The sequence below is a fragment of the Tachyglossus aculeatus genome, chromosome 3 (genome assembly GCF_015852505.1).
Source record: "Tachyglossus aculeatus isolate mTacAcu1 chromosome 3, mTacAcu1.pri, whole genome shotgun sequence".
Taxonomy (NCBI): domain Eukaryota; kingdom Metazoa; phylum Chordata; class Mammalia; order Monotremata; family Tachyglossidae; genus Tachyglossus; species Tachyglossus aculeatus.
In genome coordinates, this window is record NC_052068.1 from 20,803,878 (window position 1) to 20,827,499 (window position 23,622).

Sequence of the window (23,622 nt, forward strand, 5' to 3'; positions counted from 1 at the left end):
CAGACATTAATATAAATAAATTACAGATATGTACATTAGTGCTGGAGCTGAAAGGGAGGATGAATAAAGGGAGCAAGTCAGGGAGACGCAGAAGGGAGTGGGAGAAGAGAAAATAAGGGCTTAGTCAGGGAAGGCCTCTTGGAGGAGATGTGCCTTCAATAAGGCTTTGAAGTGTGGAAGAGTAATTGTCTACCACATATGAGGAGGGAGGGCATTCCAAGCTGGAGGCAGGGAAGTGGGCGAGAGGTGAGCGGTGAGCTAGACAAAATCAAGGTACAGTGAGAAGGTTAAAATTAGAGAAGCGAAGGATGTAGGCTGTGCTGTCGATCAGCTCTGTTGTAGTGTACTCTCCCAGGTGTTCAGTACTGTGGCTCTGCACTCCATAAGCGTTCAATAAGTCCACTGACTTACTGATAGCCACCTTCAACAGATCGCCCACCTTTGCGTTTGAGAGACATGAGGGAGCGGAAGAAGCCCGAGGTACTGCCGGGGCCGCTGGGTAACTTGAGGTCCACCTCCCCCATCAACTGGGCCAGCTCGGTTCCGGGGAGGTCAATCAGCCTGGTGATGTTGCTGACCACCAGCTCGGTGAACGTCTCCGGTTTCTCGTGCCGGAGCTTCTCCACGAAGAAGTCGGGGTTGCAGATGATGGGCTGGCCTCGGAGGGATGACTCATTGCAGATGACCAAACTACAGATGGCGTCGCTGAAAAAGTGAAGCGGCGTGGCTTAGTGGAAAGAGCCCGGGCTTGGAAGTCAGAGGACGTGGGTTCTAATCCCGCCTCCGCCACTAGTCTGATGTTGCGACCTTGGGCAAGTCATTCATGGACCATGGACTGCCCAAAAAATGAATAGATTTTGGAGCAAATTGAACCAAAGTGGTCTTTGGAAGGCCAAATGACTTAGATGAGCATATTTTGGGCACATAATTGGGAGGACTAATTCTCTGGAGAAGACACTAATGCTAGAAAATGTCCAAGGAAAACGTGGAAGAGGCAGACTGGCAGCTAGAAGGATAGCAATAATGGAAGAACCATTAGAAAGGTTTCTAATGGTTAAGTTCTCTGTGCCTCAGTTACCTCTTCTGGAAAATGAGGATTAAAAGTGTGAGCCCCATGTGGGAGAACCTGATTACCCTGTATCTACCCCAGTGCTTAGAACGGCGCTTGGCACATAGTAAGCACTTAACAAATACCATTTAAAAAAGAAGGAAAGGCAGCTGAAGTCCTTTGCTACATTACTCTTCTAATCTATCTCCTTCTAACCAGGTCACTCAGTAAATCTCTGGAATATTTCAATCCCCAACACAGCCTCTTCGGAGGAGAAACAACCTACATCTACTGTACTTCCCAAGCGCTTAGTACAGTGCTCTGCATACAGTAAGTGCTCAATAAATATGATTGAATGAATGAATGCTTGGAGGAAATTCATTCATTCATTCATTCAATCGTATTTATTGAGCGCTTACTGTGTGCAGAGCACTGTACTAAGCGCTTGGGAAGTACAAATTGGCAACATATAGAGACGGTCCCTACACAACGGGCTTCTACAACCTTTTACCATTAGGATTATTTTTCCTTTTTTTTTTAATTAGTCATCCTGAAACCATGAATAATAGGAATAGTTGATACTGTACACCAGTCAATCAAGTTTTGTCATGTGGCCTGTCATGTAGTTACCCTGGTTTTCAAATTGGAACCTGGCAGATAAATCAATGGTAATTACTGAGTGCTTAGTATGTGCACAGCACTGTACTACGCTCTTGGGAGGCTACATTACAACAGAATTAGCACACACATTCCCTGCCCGTAACAAGCTTTCAGTCTTGAGAGGGTGATCCATGGCATGTGAGCTACTTCTATGCAGCTGGGTTTTTTAATTATCATTATTATTACTATTATGGTATTTATTAAGTGCTTAACATGCACTACTCTAAATGGTGGGGTAAGCTCATTGTGGGAAGGGAATGTGTCAGTTTATTGTTATATTGTACTCGCCCTAGAGCCTAGTATAGCGCTCTGCATGCAGTATTATTATAAGTGCCGAGTCGTTTCCGATTAATAGCGACTCCATGGATATACTTTCTCCAGAATGTCCTGTCCTCTGCTATAATCCGCAACCTTTCTAATGGTTCTTCCATTATCGTTATTATGGTCTCTATCCACCTAGCTGCCAGCCTGCCTCTTCCACATTTTCCCTGGACTTTTTCTAGCATTAGTGTCTTCTCCGGAGAATTAGTCCTCCTGATTATGTGCCCAAAATATGCTCATCTAAGTCGAGTCGTTTGGCCTTCCAACGACCACTTTGGTATAATTTGCTCCCAAATCATCATTATCATCAATCGTATTTATTGAGCGCTTACTGTGTGCAGGGCACTGTACTAAGCGCTTAGGAAGTACAAATTGGCAACATACAGAGACAGTCCCTACCCAACAGTGGGCTCACAGTCTAAATCCATTTGTTTGTTTTTTGGGCAGTCCCTGGTATTCGCAAAAGCCTTCTCCAACACCACATTTCAAAAGCAACGATGTTCTTATCCTGTTTTTTCACTGTCCAGCTTTCGGATCCATACACTGTCAACGGAAACACCACTAAGCGCTCAATAAATATGATTTAATGAATCAACGAATGATACAAAACAATCAGGTCAGACACAGCCCCGTCCCACATGGGACTCACGGTCTACATATGGGAGATATCAGGCACCGAACCTCCATTTTACAGGTGAAGAAACCGAGGCAAAGAGAAATTAAGTGACTTGCCCAAGGTCGCAAAACAGACAACTTGGAAGCACTGTGGCCTAAGGAAGACAGCACAGGCTTGGGAGTCAGAAGGACCTGGGTTCTAAACCCGGCTAACCCTGGTTAAGTCACTTCACTTCTCTGTGCCTCAGTTCCTTCATCTGTAAAATGGGGATTAAAACTGTGAGCCCCATGTGGGACATGGACTGTGTCCAACCTGATTAACTTGTATCTACCCCAGCGCTTAGTACAGTGCCTGGCACATAGTAAGCACTTAAACACTGAGAAGTAGCGTGGGCTAGTGGATAGAGCTTCGGCCTGGAAATCAAAAGGACCTGGGTTCTAATCCTACTTAGCCACTTGTCTGTTGTGTGACCTTGGGCAATTCATTTAACTTCTCTGAGCCCCAGTTACCTCATCTTTAAAATGGGGAGTAAGATTATGAGCCTCATAAGGGATATGGACCGTGTCCAACATGATTAGCTTGTATCTACCCCAGCGCTTAATACTGTGCCTGGCACATAGTAAGTGCTTAACAAATGCCTTTAAAAAAAACAAAAAAACAAAAAAACTCTGGCAGAGCTAAGATTAGAACCCAGGTCCTCACTCTTTCAACTAGGCCACACTGGTCCTCATCTAAAATACATAACAAAATCATAAAATCATAAAATTACAAAAAATTTCCACTACAAATAGTGATGCAGTATTAAAAGGTCCCTTGCACAAGGTCAATGTTCTTTCTATCCTGTTTTTTCACCGTCCAGCTTTCGGATCCATACAATGTCACTGGAAACACCAGTAAGCGCTCAATAAATATGATTGAATGAATCGACGAATGATACAAAATAATCAGGTCAGACACAGCCCCATCCCAAATCGGGCTCACAACCTACATATGGGAGAGATCAGGCACTGAATCCCCATTTTACAGGTATTAACAAAGCTTGAAACCAAGTACTCCCAAACTCATTTTCCCTAGTCCCAGCAGGGAGAAGCTCCAGAAAACTCTGCTGGGTTTTCATACCACTCCTTTTTTTCCCCTTCTGGGGAAAATTTCTCTGCTCTTTACAGTTCAGTGATTGTTCAATTTTATTCTGTGTTAACAGCCAGAAGGGCCTGAAAAGACTGTATGCCCTCCCCGGAGATGGTCGCTCCTTGATTCATTAGGCGAGGTTGCAAATGAAACAGTGTGGTTTGAAATAATGCCTTCTTCCCTACTCCTAGTCTCCAGGTCTTCTGATTGCCAGAGTGGTGCTCTTTCTGCTGAACCAACAGACCCACCCACCCACTCTGCAAAATGCTATGCCCCTGGCATGTCAAGCCCCAAAAAGAACATAACCGGCAGGGTTGCATATGTTCGAATGGCACTGTGCCAGCCACTAATACTATAATCAACTCCTCTGGGCTGGTTCTCCATCCTGAAGTCTCAGGACCAAAGACCATCCATCTTCTCCCACTCCCCTCTACGTCACCTTTGTGCTTGGATTTGTTCCCTTTACTCACCCCTCCCTTAGCCCCACGGCACTTACGTACATATTCGTAATTTATTTATTACTCTTAATGTCTGTCTCCCCCTCTAGACTGCAAGCTTGTTGTGGGCAGGGAATATACCTATCAACTCGGTAACAGTGTACTCTCCCAGGGGCTTAGAACAGTGCTCTGCACGTGGTAAGTGCTAATAAATACGATTGACTGATCCTCGTTCCTGAAAGGCAACCCCACCATTCATGACGCTATCAATTTGTAGTTATCTCTGTTTCCTCCCCGCTGTAAGGAGGTTCTCAAAAGAGGCTCCATGCACTTGATCAGGATTTCGATCAATCAAGAGTATTTACTGAACTACGTAAAAGAGGATCGGAAACCTGGCTTCCTAGGTAAAAATCTGCCAGTTTGTGAGTTCCCGGCAAACTGCACCGTGACCTCTTCAGCTGAACAGTCAGAATATTGCATTCAACCATCCATCCACCCAAGCACCCGGCCACGGCCGGATTTTTGGCCCTCAGCCAAAACCTAAAAGGCACTTATTTATGGATTCAGCCAGCTGAAACCCAAATCTTTGCAGAGCACTTGTCTAAACTGCTATGCAGCTCTGCCTTTGCCCACTGCATAATACAGTCTTGCCTCAGGTAGTGACAGCGTAAGTTCAATTTGATTTCCTTTTTTGGTTTTTAATAATAATAATAATAATAGTGATGATGATGGTGTTAAGTGCTTATTTAACATACCTCTGACTCCCAAGCTTGGGCTCTTTCCACTAAGCCACGCCCTTGTCTGTCATCAATGCAGCTCTCTCATCCCTTGAGCCAGCCTGTCACTTGGGACATGGGATGAGTCCTTGTCACAGTCTGCCCTGTGTCAAGCCACACGGATTTGCAGGCAGCCACACTAGTACCTTTCCTCTACATGGAGCTACCAATATCGCAGGAAGGACCGAGAAAGAAAACTCATAATAATAATAATCATGGTATTTGTTTAGCTCGTACTATGTGCCAGGCACTGTACTAAGCCAATCAGGTTGGATACAGTCCCGGTCCCACATGAGGCTCACAGTCTCAATCCCCATTTTACCTGCTTGATCTCCTACAAAATGGAAAGTAAAGTAGGATTAAAAAAAAACTTTACACATACATTTGACCCTTCCTACTCCTCGCCCAACCTGCCCTTTCCAGCTTGGGCTGGCAGGGGGTTGGCACAGAGAAGACAAGAGGGAAGCTGTTTTTCATTCATTCATTCATTCAATTGCATTTATTAAGTGTTTACTGTGTGCAGAGCACTATACTGGGAAAGTACAATACAATAATAAACAATCCCTGCTCACAACAAGCTCACAGGCTAGAGGCAGGGGAGACAGGCATCAATATAAATAAATACAATTACAGATATGAAGCAGGAGAGAGTCATTGTCTGTCGGATTTGAGGTAGGAGGGTGTTCCCAGACAGACCCAACTGGTCTCAGCGTGTCCCAGCCCAATACAGCCCCACTTGCTTGGGAAATTCTGGCTAGGCCCAGCCTGAGACAGATGTTCAGGCTCTTTCTCATCCTCTCATGGGTGGGCACTGTGGCCCAGTGGATAGAGTGCAAGACCCTGGGGGCCAGGACTCCTGGGTTCCTGTCCCAGCTCCACTAAATGCCTGCTGTGGGACCCCGGGCAAATCACCTGGCTTCTCTTTGCCTCGGTTTCCTCACCCGTAAAATAGGGGTGAGATCTCTGCTCCCCCTCTATAACCTTATAGACTGTGAGTGCTGTGTGAAATAGGAACTGTGTCTAATCAAGCGCTTAGTACAGTGCTCTGCACAAAGTAAGCGCTCAATTAATATGATTGAATGAATTGAATGAATGAATCTGATTATCTTGCACTGACCACAGTTCTTGGCACAGAGAAAATGCTTAATAAATACCATCACTGCACGCATCTACGATGTGCCAGGCACTGTACTAAACTCTGGAGTAGATAATTGGGTTGGGCACGGTCCCTGTCATTCATTCATTCATTCAATCGTATTTATTGAGCGCTTACTGTGTGCAGAGCACTGTACTAAGTGCTTGGGAAGTACAAGTTGGCAACATATAAAGACGGCCCCTACCCAACAGTGGGCTCACGGTCTAGAAGGGGGAGAAAGAGAACAAAACAAAACATATTAACAAAATAAAATAAATAGAATAAATATGTACAAATACAATAAATAAATAAATAAATAGAGTAATAAATACATACAAACATATATACAGGTGCTGTGGGGAGGGGAAGGAGGTAAGGGGGGAGAGATGGGGAGGGGGAGGAGGAGGAGAGGAAGAAGGGAAGGGGTCCCAAACAGAGCTTACAGTTTTAATCCCCATTTTACAGATGTAGGTAACTGAGGTACAGAGAAGTTAAGCTACTTAACCAAGGCAAACAGTAGGCACGTGATGAAGCCGGGATTAGAACCCAGTTCCTCTCACTCCCAGGTCCATGCTCCCCAGAAATTTAACTCCCACCTCAGGTCCCCTGTTCCCCCACCTCCCCCAACCCTTGCCCCCAATGACCTGGCCACCTACTTTACCAGCAAAATTGCCACAATCAGGAATGAGCTTCCTAAAATCGCCCCTGCCCTTCCCTCTTCTGCCCCCCCCACCAACTCTCCCATCCTTCCCAGCAGTATCTCCATTGGAGATCTCCTGTCTCCCCTCAAAAGCCACCCCCTCCACCTGTGCATCTGACCCCATCCCTCTGCACCTTATCAAAACTCTTGCCCTCTCCCTTCTTCCTTTTCTAACAGCCATCTTCAGCTGTTCACTCTCCAATTCATTCATTCATTGTCGTATTTATTGAGCGCTTACTGTGTGCAGAGCACTGTACTAAGCGCTTGGGAAGTACAAGTTGGCAACATATAGAGACGGTCCCTACTCAACAGCAGGCTCACTGCTTTCAAACGTGCTCACGTCTCCCCATCCTAAAAAAAAACCCTTCCTGGACCCCACGGCTCCCTCCAGTTATCGCCCCATCTTCCTCCTACCATTCCTCTCCAAATTCCTTGAGTGAGCTGTCTATTCCCGCTGTCCCAAGTTCCTCTCCTCCACTTCTCTCCTTGACTCCCTCCAACCTGGCCTCCATCCCCTTCGCTACACACAATCCGCCCTCTCAAAGGTCACCAATGATTTCCTTCTTGCCAACTCCAACAGCCTCTACTCCATCCTAATCCTCCTCGACCTCTCTGCTGCCTTTGACGCTGTCGACCACTCCCTTTTTCTGGAAACATTATCCACCCTCAGCTTCACTGACACTGTCCTCTCCTAATTCTCCTCCTCCCTCTCTGGCCACTCATTTTCAATCTGTTTCGTAGGCTTTTCCTCTGCCTCCCACTCCCTAACTGTGGGTGTCCCTCAAGGTTCAGTTCTGGGTCCCCTTCTTTTCTCCATCTACACCCACTCCTTTGGAAAATTCATTCGCTCACACGGCTTCAATTACTAACTCCATGCTGATGACACCCAAATCTACACCTCCATTCCCGATCTCTCTCCCTCTCTACAGTCTCGCATTTCCTACTGCCTTCAAGGCATCTCTCCTTGGATGTCCTCCTGTCACCTCAAACTTAAAATGGCTAAAAATAAACTTCTTATCTTCCCACCCAAAGCCTGTCCTCCCGCTCACTTTCCCATCACTGCTGATGGCACCATCAACCTCCCCGTCTCACAAGTCCATAACCTTAGCATTATCCTCGACTCCTCTCTCTCGTTCAACCCACATAGTCAAGTCATCACAAAATCCTGTCAGTTCTACCTTCACAACATCGCTAAAATCCACTCCTTCCTCTCCGTCCAAACTGCTGCCACATGAGTGCCAGTGCTTATCCTACGTGGCAGTTCCGTGACTTAGTAGAAAGAGCATGGGCTTGGGAGTCAGAGGTTGTGGGTTCTAATTCCGGCTCTGCCACTTGTCAGCTGTGTGACCTTGGGCAAGTCACTTAAATTCTCTGTGCCTAAGTTACCTCATCTGTAAAATGGGGGTGAAGACTGTGAGCCTCACATGGGACAACCTGATTACCTTGTATCTAACCCAGCACTCAGAATGGTGCTTGGCACATAGTAAGCGCTTAACAAATACCAACATCATCATTACTATTATTATCCCACCTTGATTATTGTAACAGTCTCCTTACTGACCTTCCTGCCTCTTGTCTCTCCCCACTTCAGTCCATATTTCATTCTGCCACCCGGACCATTTTCCTTCAAAAACTTTCAGACCATGTGTCCTCACTCCTCAGGAAACTCCAATGGTTGCCCATCCACCTCCATATCGAACAAAAACTCCTCACCATTGACTTTAAAGCATTTAATCACCTTGCGCCCTCCTACCTCCCCTCACTACTCTACTACTACAATCCAGCCTGTACATTTTGTTTCTCTAATATTAACCTTCTCACTGTACCTCTATCTTGTCTATCTCCCACCAACCTCTCGCCCCCATCCTACCTCTGGTCTGGAATGCCCTCTCTCCGCATATCAGACAGATTATTGCTCTGCCCCACTTCAAAGCCTTACTGAAGGCACATGACTGTCTCTATATGTTGCCAATTTGTACTTCCCAAGCGCTTAGTACAGTGCTCTGCACACAGTAAGCGCTCAATAAATACGATTGATGATGATCTCCTCCAAGAAGCCTTCCCTGATTAAGCCCTCCGCTCCTCTTCTCCCACTCCCTTCTGCATCGGCCTGACTTGCTCCCTTCATTCATCCTCCCTCCCATCCCCACAGCAAATTTGAATATATCTATAATTTATTTATTTATGCATATTAATGTCTGTCTCACCCTTTAGACTGTGAGCTCATAGTGGGCAGGGAATGTGTCTGTTGTTATACTGTACCTCTCCCAAGCGCTTAGTACAGTGCTCTGTACACAGCAAGAGCTCAATAAATATGATTGAATGAATGATATTGTTTTTGCGCCCTCACACACACACATACACTCTCACACTCTATAAATACAATTACTATTTAGTACAATGCCTGGCCTATAGTAAGCAATTAACAGGTACCATAATTTTTTTTTAATTATCTACTCTCCTCTAGGGTCCAAGGAAATCTCTTGAGACAAGTAACAGAAGTACACAATCCTTAGCACCAAAGTATGAGGTTTGAACTCATTGTAACTTAGAAAAGCACTCTACTACCAGCTTGTTCTGCATGCAAAGATCTACATACTCCAAAGTTGGTAAAATTTAGTCTTGCTGCAAAAATCTGTAATCAGGCTACTACGCTAGGTTACAAATTTTAAAAGTCTGTGGATGTTTGATACATGTAGAAGTGGGATCATCTCTCCACTAGGCCCTACTGTTTCCAAAGCAGAGAAGTAGTGTTGCCTAGTGGATACAGCACGGTCCTGGGAGTCAGAAGGACCCTGGGTTCTAATGGCGTTTCCATCACTTGTCTGACTTGTGTGACCTTGGACAAGTCACTTCACTTCTCTGGTCCTCAGTTCCCTCATCCACAAAATGGAGATTAAGACTGTGAGCCCCACGTGGGACTGTGACCAATCTGATTAGCTTGTACCTACTCCAGCGCTTAGTACAGTGCCTGTCATATAGTAAGCACTTACCAAATACCTTTTTTTTAAAAAAAAGCCCATCTTTCCCTACTTGTCTGGGAACCCCATAGATGTCAGGTGGGTTTTTCTAGTTCCAACCTTTCAACTTTCACTGTGGTGAAACAGATTCACTGGAGCCAAAGCCTAAGTTCTAAAAGATGGTGGTCCCAATCTTAGTTCTATTCATTCATTCAATTGTATTTATTGAGCGCTTACTGTGTGCAGAGCACTGTACTAAGTGCTTGGGAAGTACAAGTTGGCAACATTTAGAGACGGTCCCTACCCAACAGCGGGCTCACAGTCTAGAAGGGGGAGACAGACAAAACAAAACGTATAAACCAAATAAAATAAATAAAATAAATATGTACAAGTAAAGAGTAATAAATATGTACAAACATATATACATATATACAGGTGCTGTGGGGAGGGGAAGGAGGTAAGGCAGGGGGATGGGTAGGGGGAGGAGGGGCAGAGGAAGGAGGGGGCTCAGTCTGGGAAGGCCTCCTGGAGGAGGTGAGCTCTCAGTAGGGCTTTGAAGGGAGGAAGAGAGCTAGCTTGGCGGATGTGTGGAGGGAGGGCATTCCAGGCCAGGAGGAGGATGTGGGCCAGGGGTCGACAGCAGGACAGGCGAGAACAAGGCACGGTGAGGAGATTAGCGGCAGAGGAACAGAGGGTGCGGCCCGGGCTGGAGAAGGAGAGAAGGGAGGTGAGGTAGGAGGGGACAAGGTGATGGACAGCCTTGAAGCCAAGGGTGAGGAGTTTTTGCCTGATGCGTGGGTTGATTGGTAGCCACTGGAGATTTTTGAGGAGGGGAGTAACGTGCCCAGAGCATTTCTGCACAAAGGCGATCCGGGCAGCGGCGTGAAGTATGGATTGAAGTGGGAGTGGATTAGTTCTTCCACAAAAGCTAGAGCACAGCCGAGGTCCTCTTCTCCGGCCAATCGCCCAGACTGGCTTTGAGCTCCAGGGACCAAGTGCAGGTCGCCAACCCCTGAAGCTCCTGGCCTCCCTGGCATTCGCCCCGGCTCCCTCCAGCCCACTCCCACTCCAGGTTCCCAGGAGCCTCCAGGCCTCAGGAGGACAATACTCAGACCGCCAGCTCCATCTAGGAGCTCAATGCTCCAAGGTCACTCCAGCATATCCTAGTGGATAAAGCAAAGGCCTGGGAGTCAGAAGGATCTGGGTTCTAATCCTGACTCTGCCACTTGTCTGCTGTGTGACCTTCCTCCCTTCAAGGCCCTACTGAGAGCTCACCTACTCCAGGAGGCCTTCCCAGATTGAGCCCCTTCCTTCCTCTCCCCCTCGTCCCCCACTCCATCCCCCCCATCTTACCTCCTTCCCTTCCCCACTGCACCTGTATATATGTATATATGTTTGTACATATTTGTTACTCTATTTATTTATTTATTTATTTTACTTGTACATATCTATTCTATTTATTTTATTTTGTTAGTATGTTTGGTTTTGTTCTCTGTCTCCCCCTTTTAGACTGTGAGCCCACTGTTGGGTAGGGACTGTCTCTATATGTTGCCAACTTGGACTTCCCAAGCGCTTAGTACAGTGCTCTGCACACAGTAAGCACTCAATAAATACGACTGATGATGATGATGATGACCTTGATCAAATCACTTCATTTCTCTGGGATTCAGTTCCCCCATCTGTAAAATGGGGATTAAGACTGCGAGCCCCATGTGGGACAGGGACTGTGTCCTATCTAATTAGTCTGTATCTGCCCCAGAGCTTAAAACAGTGCTTGACATATAATCTGCTGCGTGACCTTGGGCAAATCACTTATCTTCTCTGTGCCTTGGTTGCCTCACCTGTAAAATGAGGATTAGGACTGTGAGCCCCATGTGGGACAACCTGATTACCTTGTCTCTACCCCAGTGCTTAGAATCCAGCACTTAGAACAGTGCCTTGCACGTAGTAAGCACTTAATAAAAGCCACTATTATCATTATTATAGTGCTTGGCACATAGTAAGCACTTAACAAATACCATAATTATTATTATTATTATTACATAGTAAGCGCTTAACAAATATCATCATCCAGCAACGTTTCAATCAATGGTATTTATTGAGAGCCTACAGTGTGCAGAGCACTGTACTAAACCCTCAGGAGACTACAATATAACAAACTTGGTAGACAACTTCCCCACCCACAAGAAGCTTAGGGTCTAGAGGGGGCACACTTTCTGTGCTTCCTTTTCTTTTCCCCCCTTTTAACCTATTTCCAGGCCCCCTTTTCTTTCCCCACTTCAGCTCTCGACTCAATTCTAGGTTCCCCTTACAGCTGCCCTGCATCCCTACACTCTTCTCCCACCCTGGCCCCAGAAATCCTGGTGGCTTCCTTGGGGCTGAAGTGAAAAATAAAATTTCCGGCACTACACTCACCCACCCCACCCCCCGCCAACCCGGGGTTACTATTATTTCCAGAAACATAAAACCGGGAATGTTTCAATCGAGAGTAACTTAGAGCCAAACCGATTAGTGCAACACAGTTGTGGTTTCCCACAGGGTGGTAGTGGGCACTTAGGCTAACTAAAATAAATGTTAAAAGCAAGAAGAATATAAAATATCTTACAGGAGTGCAGAGAGCTTCTGGCGAGGCATTGGGGAGGCAGGCGCAGGACAAGAACTGGTCCTTGTTTGCAGCCACCAAGAAACCCTCACCAGCGAACCCAACCCAAGCAAATTCCAAGCAGGCGAGGAGAGACAAGGGCACATTATGAAACCTGAAAGGCCGTCCTTGTGTACTGGTCTCAATTTAAGGACAAAACAGAAATGAAAAGCCGAACCAATTGACTGCATCTGTCAATGGTCAATGCACAGAGATCTTTTGTTGCGGGGAGGGGGGAATCACCTTCCGTTGGAGTAACTTCTTGTCGGCACTACCAACTGAATGTACATGCTTCCTGACAGGTAAAACTCAGTTTGAGACTGCAGCAAGCCACTTGGAAATGCCACTGAACAATGAAAGAGAGCCAGGTTTAATACTGGGAGCTCCGCAGAAATGGCTGGGACTTGGGTATTTTGACACGGCAGAGAAGCACCATGGCCTAGTGAATAGATGACGGGCCTGAGAGTCAGAGGACCTGGGTTCTGATCCCAGCTCCGCCACTTACCCGCTGGGAGACCTTGGACGAGTCATTTTAACTTCTTTGTGTTTCCATCACCTCTTCTGTAAAATGGGGATTTAGGCTGTGAGCCCTGTGTGGCACAGGGACAATGTCCAATGTGATCATTTGTATCTAACCCAGAGTTGAGCACAATGCCTAGAACACAGTAAATTCTTAACAAGTACCATTAAAAAAATCAAAAAGATAAAAGGATAAACCTTTGTCACTCTGCACTTATCTCTGCCCCCCAAACACTCCATTGGCTAAGCCATTTCCCTCCAAATCAAGCCTAGTGGCTTCCCCTCCCGAGAAGAAGTGTGGCCTAGCGGGAAGAGCACAGGCCGGGAGTCAAAGGACTGGGCTCCTAATTCCAACTCCCCTACTTGTCGGCCGTGTGACCTTGAGCAAGTCATTCAACTTCTCTGAACCTCAGTTTCCTCATCTTAATCATGACAGTTCAATCCCTGTTCTCCCTCCTACTTAGACCGTGAGTCCTATGTGGGACAGGGATTGTAGATCCTGTAGATATGTGTATATGACTGTGAGCCCACTGTTGGGTAGGGACCGTCTCTATATGTTGCCAACTTGTACTTCCCAAGCGCTTAGTACAGTGCTCTGCACACAGTAAGCGCTCAATAAATACGATTGATGATGATGATATGTCCTGTAGATATGTATATATGTTTGTACATATTTATTACTCTATTTATTTATTTATTTATTTTACTTGTACATATCTATTTTATTTTGTTAGTATGTTTGGTTTTGTTCTCCATCTCCCCCTTTTAGACTGTGAGCCCACTGTTGGGTAGGGACTGTCTCTATATGTTGCCAACTTGGACTTCCCAAGCGCTTAGTACAGTGCTCTGCACACAGTATGCACTCAATAAATACGATTGATTGATTGACTAATTGTGTCTGACCTGATTATCTGGTATGTCACTCCCCTCCTCAAAAATCTCCAGTGGTTGCTTATCCACCCCCGTGTCAAGCAAAAACTCCTCACTATTGGCTTTGAGGTTCTCCATCCCCTTGCCCCCTCCTACCTCACCTCCCTTCTCTCCTTCTCCAGCCCAGCCCGCACACTCCGCTCCTCTGCCACCGCCAACCTCCTCAATAGGCCTCGTTCTTACCTATTTTGCTGCTGACCCCTGGTCCCCGCCCTACCTCTGCCTCAAATCCGCCTATCATTCTTCCCCCCTTCAAATCTCTACTGAAGGCAGCACCTCCTCCAAGAGGCCTTCCCAGACTAAGCCCCACTTCTTCTCCGCAGCCCCCCGTCCCTTCCGCATCACTGTGACTCACTCCCTTTGCTCTTCCCCCTTCTCCCCACCGCACAGCACTTATGTATACATGTATATATCTATAATTCTATTTATTTATATTGATGCCTGTTTACTTGTATTGATGTTGTGGCTCAGTAGGAAGAGCACGGGTTTAGGAGTCAGAGGTTATGGGTTCTAATCCCAGCTCCGCCACTTGTCTGCTGTGTGAACCTTAGGCAAGTCACTTAACTTCTCCGTGCCTCAGTTACCTCATTGGTAAAAAGGGGATTAAGACTGTGAGTCCCATGTGGGACAACCTGATTACTTTGTATCTACCCCAGCACTTAGAACAGTGCTTGGCACATAGTAAGCACTTAACAAATACCATTATTATTATTATTATTAGTGTTGTTATTATTATTATTCTTATTATTATTATATGTCTGTCTCCCCTGCCTAGACTGTGAGCCATTATGGGCAGGCACTGTTTCCCCTTATTGCTGTATTGTACTTTCCAAGTGCTAAGTATAGTGCTCTGCACACAGTTAGCGTTCAATAGATATGATTGAATGAATGAATGAATGAAAGTATCACCCCAGAGTTTAGAATAATGCTTGGCACACAGCACGTAAATGCCACAATTATTATCAAGAAAAAACTGACACCAAGCTCCAAGGCTCCCCACTCTCTCCCTCCTTATTTATCTGTCTCTTCACCTGCTACTCTCCAGTCTTTATTTTCCATTCATTCATTCAATCATATTTATTGAGTGCTTCCTATGTGCAGAGCACTGTACTAAGCGCTTGGAAAGTACAACTCGGCAACAGATAGAGAAAATCCCTACCCAACAACAGGCTCACAGTCTAGAAGGGGGTTCCCGCCCCAGTAATAACTGTGCTATCAGGAGACACATTTCTGAGGTGGTGGAGTGGCCCTGAAACAATAAAGCTCCAGAATTCTGGAGCAAGACGCCTCTCGCATAAAACATAATTATAATAATAATTATTATGGTATTTGTTAAGCTTTACGTGCCAAGCACTATTCCATTCTTCCCAAGCAAACCTTCCCACTGTTCCTTGCTCGTAGAACTGCCTGGAATACCCTCTCCCAACCAACTGCTCTCCTCATCTTTAATGTGCTCCTGCAATCACACCTCCTCCAGGACGCTTTCCCTGATTAATTTTCTTCTCCTCAGGTGGTGTCCTGCCAATCCTGCCAATTATAATAATAATACTAATAATGGCATTCATTAAGCGCTTACTACGTGCAGAGCACTGTTCTAAGCGCTGGGGAGGTTACAGGGTGATCAGGTTGTCCCACAGGGGGCTCACAGTCTTCATCCCCATTTGACAGATGAGGGAACTGAGGCACAGAGAAGTTAAGTGACTTGCCCAAAGTCACACAGCTGACAATTGGCAGAGCTGGGATTTGAACCCATGACCTCTGACTCCAAAGCCCGGGCTCTTTCCACTGAGCCACGCTGCTTCTAATTACCACCTCGGCACTTATAGCCGCATAAAGCGCTTATGTGCATATGCTACTTTAGCCTTATTTGTTCACTTATCCCTCTTCCTAGTCTCTTGTTATTACCAATTGGATCTCACTGTCCCCCAAACTGTCAATAATTCCATGTAAGTCTCTCCTATTAAGCAGCAAATTCCTTGACGGTAGGGAATGTGTCTTTTATCCCTACTATACTTCAGGAAATGGCTTCAAACTATTCTGCCCTGTCTCAATCAATCAATACTACTTTTTGAGCATTTACTGTGTGCAGAGTTCTATACAAGGTGCTGGGGAATGAGTAGTAATATAAAGATGGTATTTGTGAAGCGCTTACTATGTGCCAAGGTAATCAGGTTGTCCCACAGTCTTAATCTCCATTTTATAGATGAGGAAACTGAGGCACACAGAAGTGACTTGCCCAAAGTCACACAGCTGACAAGTGGCAGAGCCGGGATTAGAACCCACGACCTCTGGCTCCGAAGCCCGGGCTCTTTCCACTAAGCCATGCTGCTTTAGTATGACCCAGTAGAAAGAGCCTGGGCTTGGTTCTAATCCCAGCTCTGCCATTTGTCTTCTTTATGACCGTGGGCAAGTCACTTACCTTCTCTAGGCCTCAATTTCCTCATCTGCAAAATGGGGATTAAATTCTACTGCCACTTAGATTGGGAGCCCCATGTGGGACAGGGACCGTGCCCAACCTGATTATCTTATATCTACCCCAACACTGAAGTGCTTGGCGCATAGCAAGCATTTAGCAGGTACCATAATTATTGGGGAAAGTACAATACAATAATGCTGGTCGACACAATTTCCAGTTTCAGGATTATAGGGCACGTGGACGGAAAACACACCTACCAAAATCTATTGAGAAAGCAGCATGGCTCAGTAGAAAGAGCCCGGGCTTGGGAGTCAGAGGTCGTGGGTTCTAATTCCGGCTCCACCAGGTCTGCTGTGTGACCTTGGGCAAGTCACTTAACTTCTCTGAGCCTCAGTTCCCTCATCTGTAAAATGGGGATTAAGACTGTGAGCCCCACGTGGGACAAACTGATCACCTCGTATCCCCCCCCCAGCACTTAGAACAGTGCTTCGTACATAGTAAGCGCTTAACAAATACCATCATTATTATTATTATTATTGTATTGGACTCTCCCAAGCGCTGCTCTCTGCACACAGTATGCACTCAATAAACACAGGGGTCCATCCCACAGTGGGATGGGGGAGTCCCCGACGTTTTCAAGAGCGACTTCGGGTGACGGTGCCAGCAGGACCCTGCTTTGGGGAGGGGGCAGAGTGATCGGAGGGGCTGTACCCATCTGCTCCTAGGATCCCACATGCACTGAAGAGTTCATTCATTCATTCATTCATTCAATCATATTTACTGAGCGCTTACTGTGTGCATACCTGTACTATGCGTTGGGGAGAGCACAATATAGCAATAAACAGACACGCTGCCTTGCCCACGATGAGCTTACGGTATAGAGGGGAAGACAGAGATTAATATAAATAAGGAAATTATAGATGTGTACATAAGTGTTGTGGGGCTGGGAGTGGGGGGTCAGTGGACTTCATCTGCACTCCACGATGGAGGAGGCGTCCGAACGAACACCCAGGTCACCCCAACGCATTTCTCCAGGGCTCCTGGGCATGGGGTTTCTTTGAGGTACACTGCTAAATCGGAACAGATCTCCCCCTTGTCCCTTCAGTTTCCCTAGGTACACGAGGGTGGGAGGAAGAAAAGCAAAACCCAAACGGTGTTAATACCCAATCAGATCTGACACGTGTCTTTTGAGGGGCTTTTTAATGGTATTTGTTATGCGCTTACTATGTTCCAGGCACTGGACAAAGTGCTGAGGTAGTTACAAGGCAATCAGGGTGGACACAGTCCATGTCCCATGTGGGGCTCACAGTCCTAATCCCTGTATTACAGATAAGGTAACTGATGCACAAATAAGTGAAGTGACTTGCCTAAAGTAACCAAGCAGACAAGTGGAAGGGGCGGGATTAGAACCCAGGTCCTCTGACTCCTGGGCCTGTGCTCTTTCACTAGACTATAAGCCCATTGTGGGCAGGGATTGTGTCTGTTATACTGTTCTATTGCCTGCCCAAGAATTTAATACAGTGCTCGGCAAACAGTAAGCACTCAATAAATACGACTGACTGACTAAGTGACGGGGCTTCCCAGCGTTTTGGAGAGAACATTTTGGAGACATGTCGGCTGCATCTGCTGGATGGAAGGTGGTTGATGCCTAGTGGAAAGTGCTGGGGACTGGGGGGATCTGGAGGCCCCAGATGCTGAGACCAACTCTGCCACATTGCCTGCCGTGTGACCTCGGGCAAGTCACTTACCTCCTCTGTGCCTCGGGTTTCCTCACCTGTAAAATGGGGATAAAACGCCTGCCCTGCTTCCCTCTTAGTATGGGAGCCCCGCTCTGAGCAGGGACTGTGCCCAGTCTATCGTGCATCCGCTCCAAAACTTAGCCAAGTTCTTGTCACATAATAAAGGTAAAAAAAAAACACACTATCATTTTACAGTACACAAAATGGTGTTGAAAGAAATGATTACACATATGGTGTTGGACCAGGATGAATCCTAAAGAGTGACGTCAAGGAAAATGGGCTTTATGTTTCTTTCTTTTTAGGTTGGGAGAGGGTTACTAGAACGCAGACTTGAGAACATAAGTGTGGCTTGAGAACAGAGAGGGCTGTAGACATTCATTACCCACGGGTGCTACCCACACACGCTATTACTGAGGGGAGGGGAGAGGAGGCACTGCATAAGTAGCTTGCTATAAGCCTTTGAACTCTCTCCTAGTCATTCATTCATTCAATCGCATTTATTGAGTGCTTACTGTGTGCAGAGCACAGTACTAAGCGCTTGGAAAGTTCAATTCTGCACAGACCATCCCCGCCCACACGGGGCTTACAGTCTAGAAGGGGGGAGACAACAACAAAACAAGTAAATGGGCATCAACAGCATCAATGTAACAAGTAAACAGGTATTAATATAAATAGAATTATAGATATGTACATATATACATATAAACACAGGTGCTGTGGTGTGGGGAGCGGGGGCATCTAGTTTGAAGAGCAGCTCTCTGTAGACCCCAAAAGAAGGTGCAGAGAGGCAAGGCAAGAACCCCTTCCCTAACCCAGCATTCTTCTGGTAAGGAAAGGGGGTCGGGGGACGCTGAGAAGCAGTGTGGCCTGGTGGCTAGAGTAAAGCCCCGGGAGTCAGAAGGACTTGGGTTCTAATTCCAGCTCTGTCACTTGTCTGCTGTGTGATCTTGGGCCTCCGGTCAAGAAAAACCACCATTCAGGGCACCTCAGTTAGTAGTGATAGTATTTATTAATAAGCTCCTACTGAATGCACAGCACTGGGCTAAGCGCTAGGAAAGAATTACACGGATGGGAATTAGTCTCGGTCGCTGTGACCCTCACTGAGCTCACAACCTATTCTAAGTGAAAATCCCTTTTCCCCATGATCACCCTTCTTTATTTTCTTCTACTTCACACTTCGCTCCTGTAATGCTAACCTTACTCTTACTTAATCTCGTCTATCTCACCGCCAACCCCTTACCCACGTCCTGCCTCTGGCCTGGACGCCCTCCCTTCTCAAATCCGACAATCACTCTCCCCTTCTACTGAGCCTTACTGAAGGCACATGTCCTCCAAGAAGCCTTCCCTGACTAAACCCTCCTTTCCTCTTCTCCCACTCCCTTCCGAATCACCCTGACCTGATCCCTTTATTCATCCCCCCTCCCAGCCCCACAGCACTTATGTACACATCTGTAATTTATTTATATTAATGTCTGTCTCCCCCTCTAGACCGTAAACTCGTGGTGTGCAGAGAATATGTCTGCTTGTCATATTATATTCTCCCAAGCGCTCAGTACAGTGCTCTGCACACAGTCACATAGAACACAATAAATACGACTGAATGAATGAGTTTCTCCTCTCAGTCTGACCATGAGACTCACGGTCAGTTTCCTTTTGGTCCACGCATGCTACTCTGCCTTTTCAATCTGAATTCCTTAAAAATACTAATTTTACACCCACAACACTAGGGTATACCACTGTAGCTCAACAAAATAAGAAAAAAAAATCCTCAAAAAACAAAACTGCAGAAAGGTCCACCAAATAAAAAGAAAACAAATTGGCTGGCAGGATTTTGCCAACTTGTAATCGTTACGCACTTGCAGGGCTCCTGGCCAAGGCAGAATAATAATAATAATAATAATAATAATAATAGTATTTGTTAAGCGCTATGTTCCAAGAACTGTTCTAAGTACTGGGGTAATCAGGTTGTCCCATGTGGGTCTCACACTTTTAATCTCCATTTTACAAATGAGGTACCTGAGGCACAGAGCAGTGAAGTGACTTGCCAAGGTCACATAGCGGCCAAGTGGGGGACGCGGGATTAGAACCCACATCCTCTGACTCCCAAGCTTGGGCTCTTTCCATTAAGCCATGCACTTGTCTGTTATCCATGCAGCTCTCTCATCCCTTGAGCCAGCCTGTCACTTGTGACACAGGACGAGTCCTTGTAACGGTCTGCCCTGTGTCAAGCGACACGGATTTGCAGGCAGCCACACTAGTACTTCTCCTCTCCATGGAGCTGCTAATATCGCAGGAAGGACCAAGAAAGAAAACTCATAATAATAATAATTGCGGTATTTATTTAGCTCTTACTATGTACCAAGCACTGTACTAAGCTCTTGGGTGGATACAAGCCAATCGGGTCTTAATCCCCATTTCACAGATGAGGTAACTGAGGCACAAAGAAGTGAAGCAACTTTCCCAAGGTCCCACAGCAGACAGGCGGCGGAGTGGAAATTAGAACCAATGACCTTCTGACGCCCAGGCCCGGGCTCTGTTCGCTACAGATGTATCATAAAGAGGCCTTCACGAGATTCAAATGCCATGTGGACAGTCACTACGAGAAGAATGTGGGAACGAGATTTAAAAATCCTCCAACAGCTGAAGGCAATGAATGGAACCAATCCCAGGACAAAACTGAATAGCTCTGAAACGAGTGTGGGCGGCCCCAAGTAATGAGCATGTGTGCAGTATGCACGAGGCGGGCCTTTCCACGCCTACAAGGAGCCAGACAGCCTCAAAGTGTGACCAAAAGAGATGACCACAAGCCAGAGCTGGCCGGTAGGAATATAGACCATCTGGAGGAGGTTTGAAAGGAAGCATACAAAAGAAGTGCAGCGTTGATTATTTCACCAAACCACCAAAGTTAGGGTCAAAAATGTAGCTCAAGAGGGATGCCACATACACCACATAGGCCGGAGATCTAAACTGTAAGCTTGTTGAGGGCAGGGAATGTGTCTGTTGTATTGTACTCTGCCAAGCACTTAGAGCAGTGCTCTCTGCACACAGTAAGCACTTAATAAAGATGATTGCCTGACTGATCAATCAATCAGTAGTATTTATTGAATGCTTAGCTTACCTCACCTCACTAATCTACCACATCCCAGCCCGCATGCTCCTCTGTTCCGCAGGCTCACTGTTCCTCGACCTCCCCGCCCCGAAGCCTTATTCGTTCAATCGTATTTATTGAGCACTTACTGTGTGCAGAGCACTGTGCTAAGCACTTGGGAAGTACAAGTTGGCAACATATAGAGACGGTCCCTGCCCAACAGTGGGCTCACAGTCTAGAATGGGGAGACAGAGAACAAAACAAAACATATTAACAAAATAAAATAGAATATGTACAAATAAAATAAATTAATTTGAAGGCACATCTTCTCCAAGAGCCTTCCCAGACTAGGCCCCTCCTTTCCTCTTCTCCCACTCCCTCTCTGTCAGCCTGACTTGCTCCCTTTGTTCCTCCCTGCTCCCAGCCCCACAGCACTTATGTACATATCTGTATTTGTATTGATGCCTGTCTCACCACTTGTCAGCTGTGTGACTTTGGGTAAGTCACTTAACTTCTCTGTGCCTCAGTTACCTCATCTGTAAAATGGGGATTAAGACTGTGAGCCCAGGGTGGGACGACCTGATTACCTTGTATCTACCCCAGCACTTAGAACAGTGCTTGGAACATAGTAAGCACTTAACAAATACCATCATTATTATTATTATTAATATATTAATAGCCCTCTAGGCTGTAAACTTGTGTGGGCAGGGAATGTGTCCATTTATTGTTGTAGTGTACTTTCCCAAGCACTTACTACACTGTTCTGCAGACAATAAGTTCTCACTAAATACAACTGAATGAAGATCCAAATGCATAGGCAATGCAGAAGGGAAAAGGAATAGGGGAAATGAGGGATTAGTTGGGGAAGGCACCTTGGAAATATGACTTTAGTAAAGCTTTTCACTCTGCTGCCTGGATTATCTTTCTACAGAAATGCTCTGGACATGTCACCCCGCTCCTCAAAAATCTCCAATGATTGACTATCAATCTGGGGTATCAAGCAAAAACTTCTCACTCTCAGCTTCAAGGCTGTCCATCCCCTCGCCCCCTACTACCTCACCTCCCTTCTCTCCTTCTCCAGCCCAGCCCACATCCTCCGCTCCTCTGCCGCTAATCTCCTCACCGGGCCTAGTTCTCGCCTGTCCCACCGCTGACCCCTGGCCCATGTCCTTCCCCTGGCCTATGTCCTTCCCCTGGCCTGGAATGCCCTCCCTCCTCACACCCGCCAAACTAGCTCACTTCCCCCCTTCAAAGCCCTACTGAGAGCTCACCTCCTCCAGGAAGCCATCCCAGACTGAGGCCCCCTTTCCCTCTGCTCCTCCTCCCTAATGCCCCTACTCCCTCCCTCTGCTCTACTCCCTTCCCCGTCCCACAGCACTTGTGTATATATATTCATATTTATTTATTTTATTCATGATGTATATATATCTATAATACTATTTATTTATATTGATGCTATTGATGCCTGTTTACTTGTTTTAATAATAATAATAATGTTGGTATTTGTTAAGCGCTTACTATGTGACAAGCACTGTTCTAAGCCCTGGGAGGGATACAAGGTATTCAAGGTTGTCCCACGCAGGGCTCACAGTCTTAATCCCCATTTTACAGATGAGGGAACTGAGGCACAGAGAAGTGAAGTGACTTGCCCAAAGTCACACAGCTGACAAGCGGTGGAGCCGGGATTAGAACCCATGACCTCTGACTCCCAAGCCCAAGCTCTTGCCACCGAGCCACACTGCTTCTCTGTTTTGATGTCTGCCTCCCCCCTTCTAGACTGTGAGCCCATTGTAGGGCAGGGATTGTCTCTAATTGTTGCTGAATTGTACTTTCCAAGTGCTTAGTACAGTGCTCTGCACACAGCAAGCACTCAATAAACACAATTAGAATTAATGAATGAATGGAGAGAGTGGTAGTCTGTCACAATGAAGGGAGAGGGGGTGTCAGGCCAGGGGGGAGGACATGGGTCAACGGCGGGACAGAAAAGATTGAGGTACGGGGGTAGGCTGACTTTAGAGGAGCAAAATGTGCAACCTGGGATGTACTAGGAAATAAGTGAGCTTATTAAGTGCTCTAAACCCGATGGGATGGAGTTTTTGTCTAATGGGAAGGTGGATGGGTAACCACTGGATAATCTTCAGGGATGGGGCATTGTGGAGTAAACTTTCTTTTTAGAAAAAAATGATCCAAACAGCAGAGTCTTCACCGGAGAGTGTTCGAAGGTAGTTAGGTCAGTGGGGAGGCTGATGCAGTAGTCAAGGCAGGCAGGCACTGTACTTCCCAAGCGCTTAGTACAGTGCTCTGCACACAGTAAGCGCTCAATAAATACAATTGAATGACTGAATATGGATTTTCAGCAGTTTGGATGGAGTGGAAACGGCAGATTTTAGTAATGATGTGGAGGTAGAACTGAGAGGATTTGGTGAGAGATGGAATGGAAGAGGTGAATTGACGATAATGAGCTTGCAAATGGAAGAGATGAGTTGAAGATAATAATAATGATGATGG

General features: G+C 46.2%; 1 protein-coding gene across 2 annotated transcripts in view; it reads right to left on the bottom strand.

Moving 5' to 3' along the window:
* The window catches only part of ARHGAP19 (Rho GTPase activating protein 19), a 60,856-nt gene that overhangs the window by 31,129 nt on the left and 6,105 nt on the right, over window positions 1-23,622 (bottom strand). For both annotated transcript variants that reach the window (XM_038743826.1, XM_038743825.1), the window contains exon 2: window positions 440-705. In XM_038743826.1, the coding sequence (XP_038599754.1) occupies window positions 440-705 (266 nt within the window). The remainder of the gene's footprint in view (window positions 1-439; window positions 706-23,622) is intronic.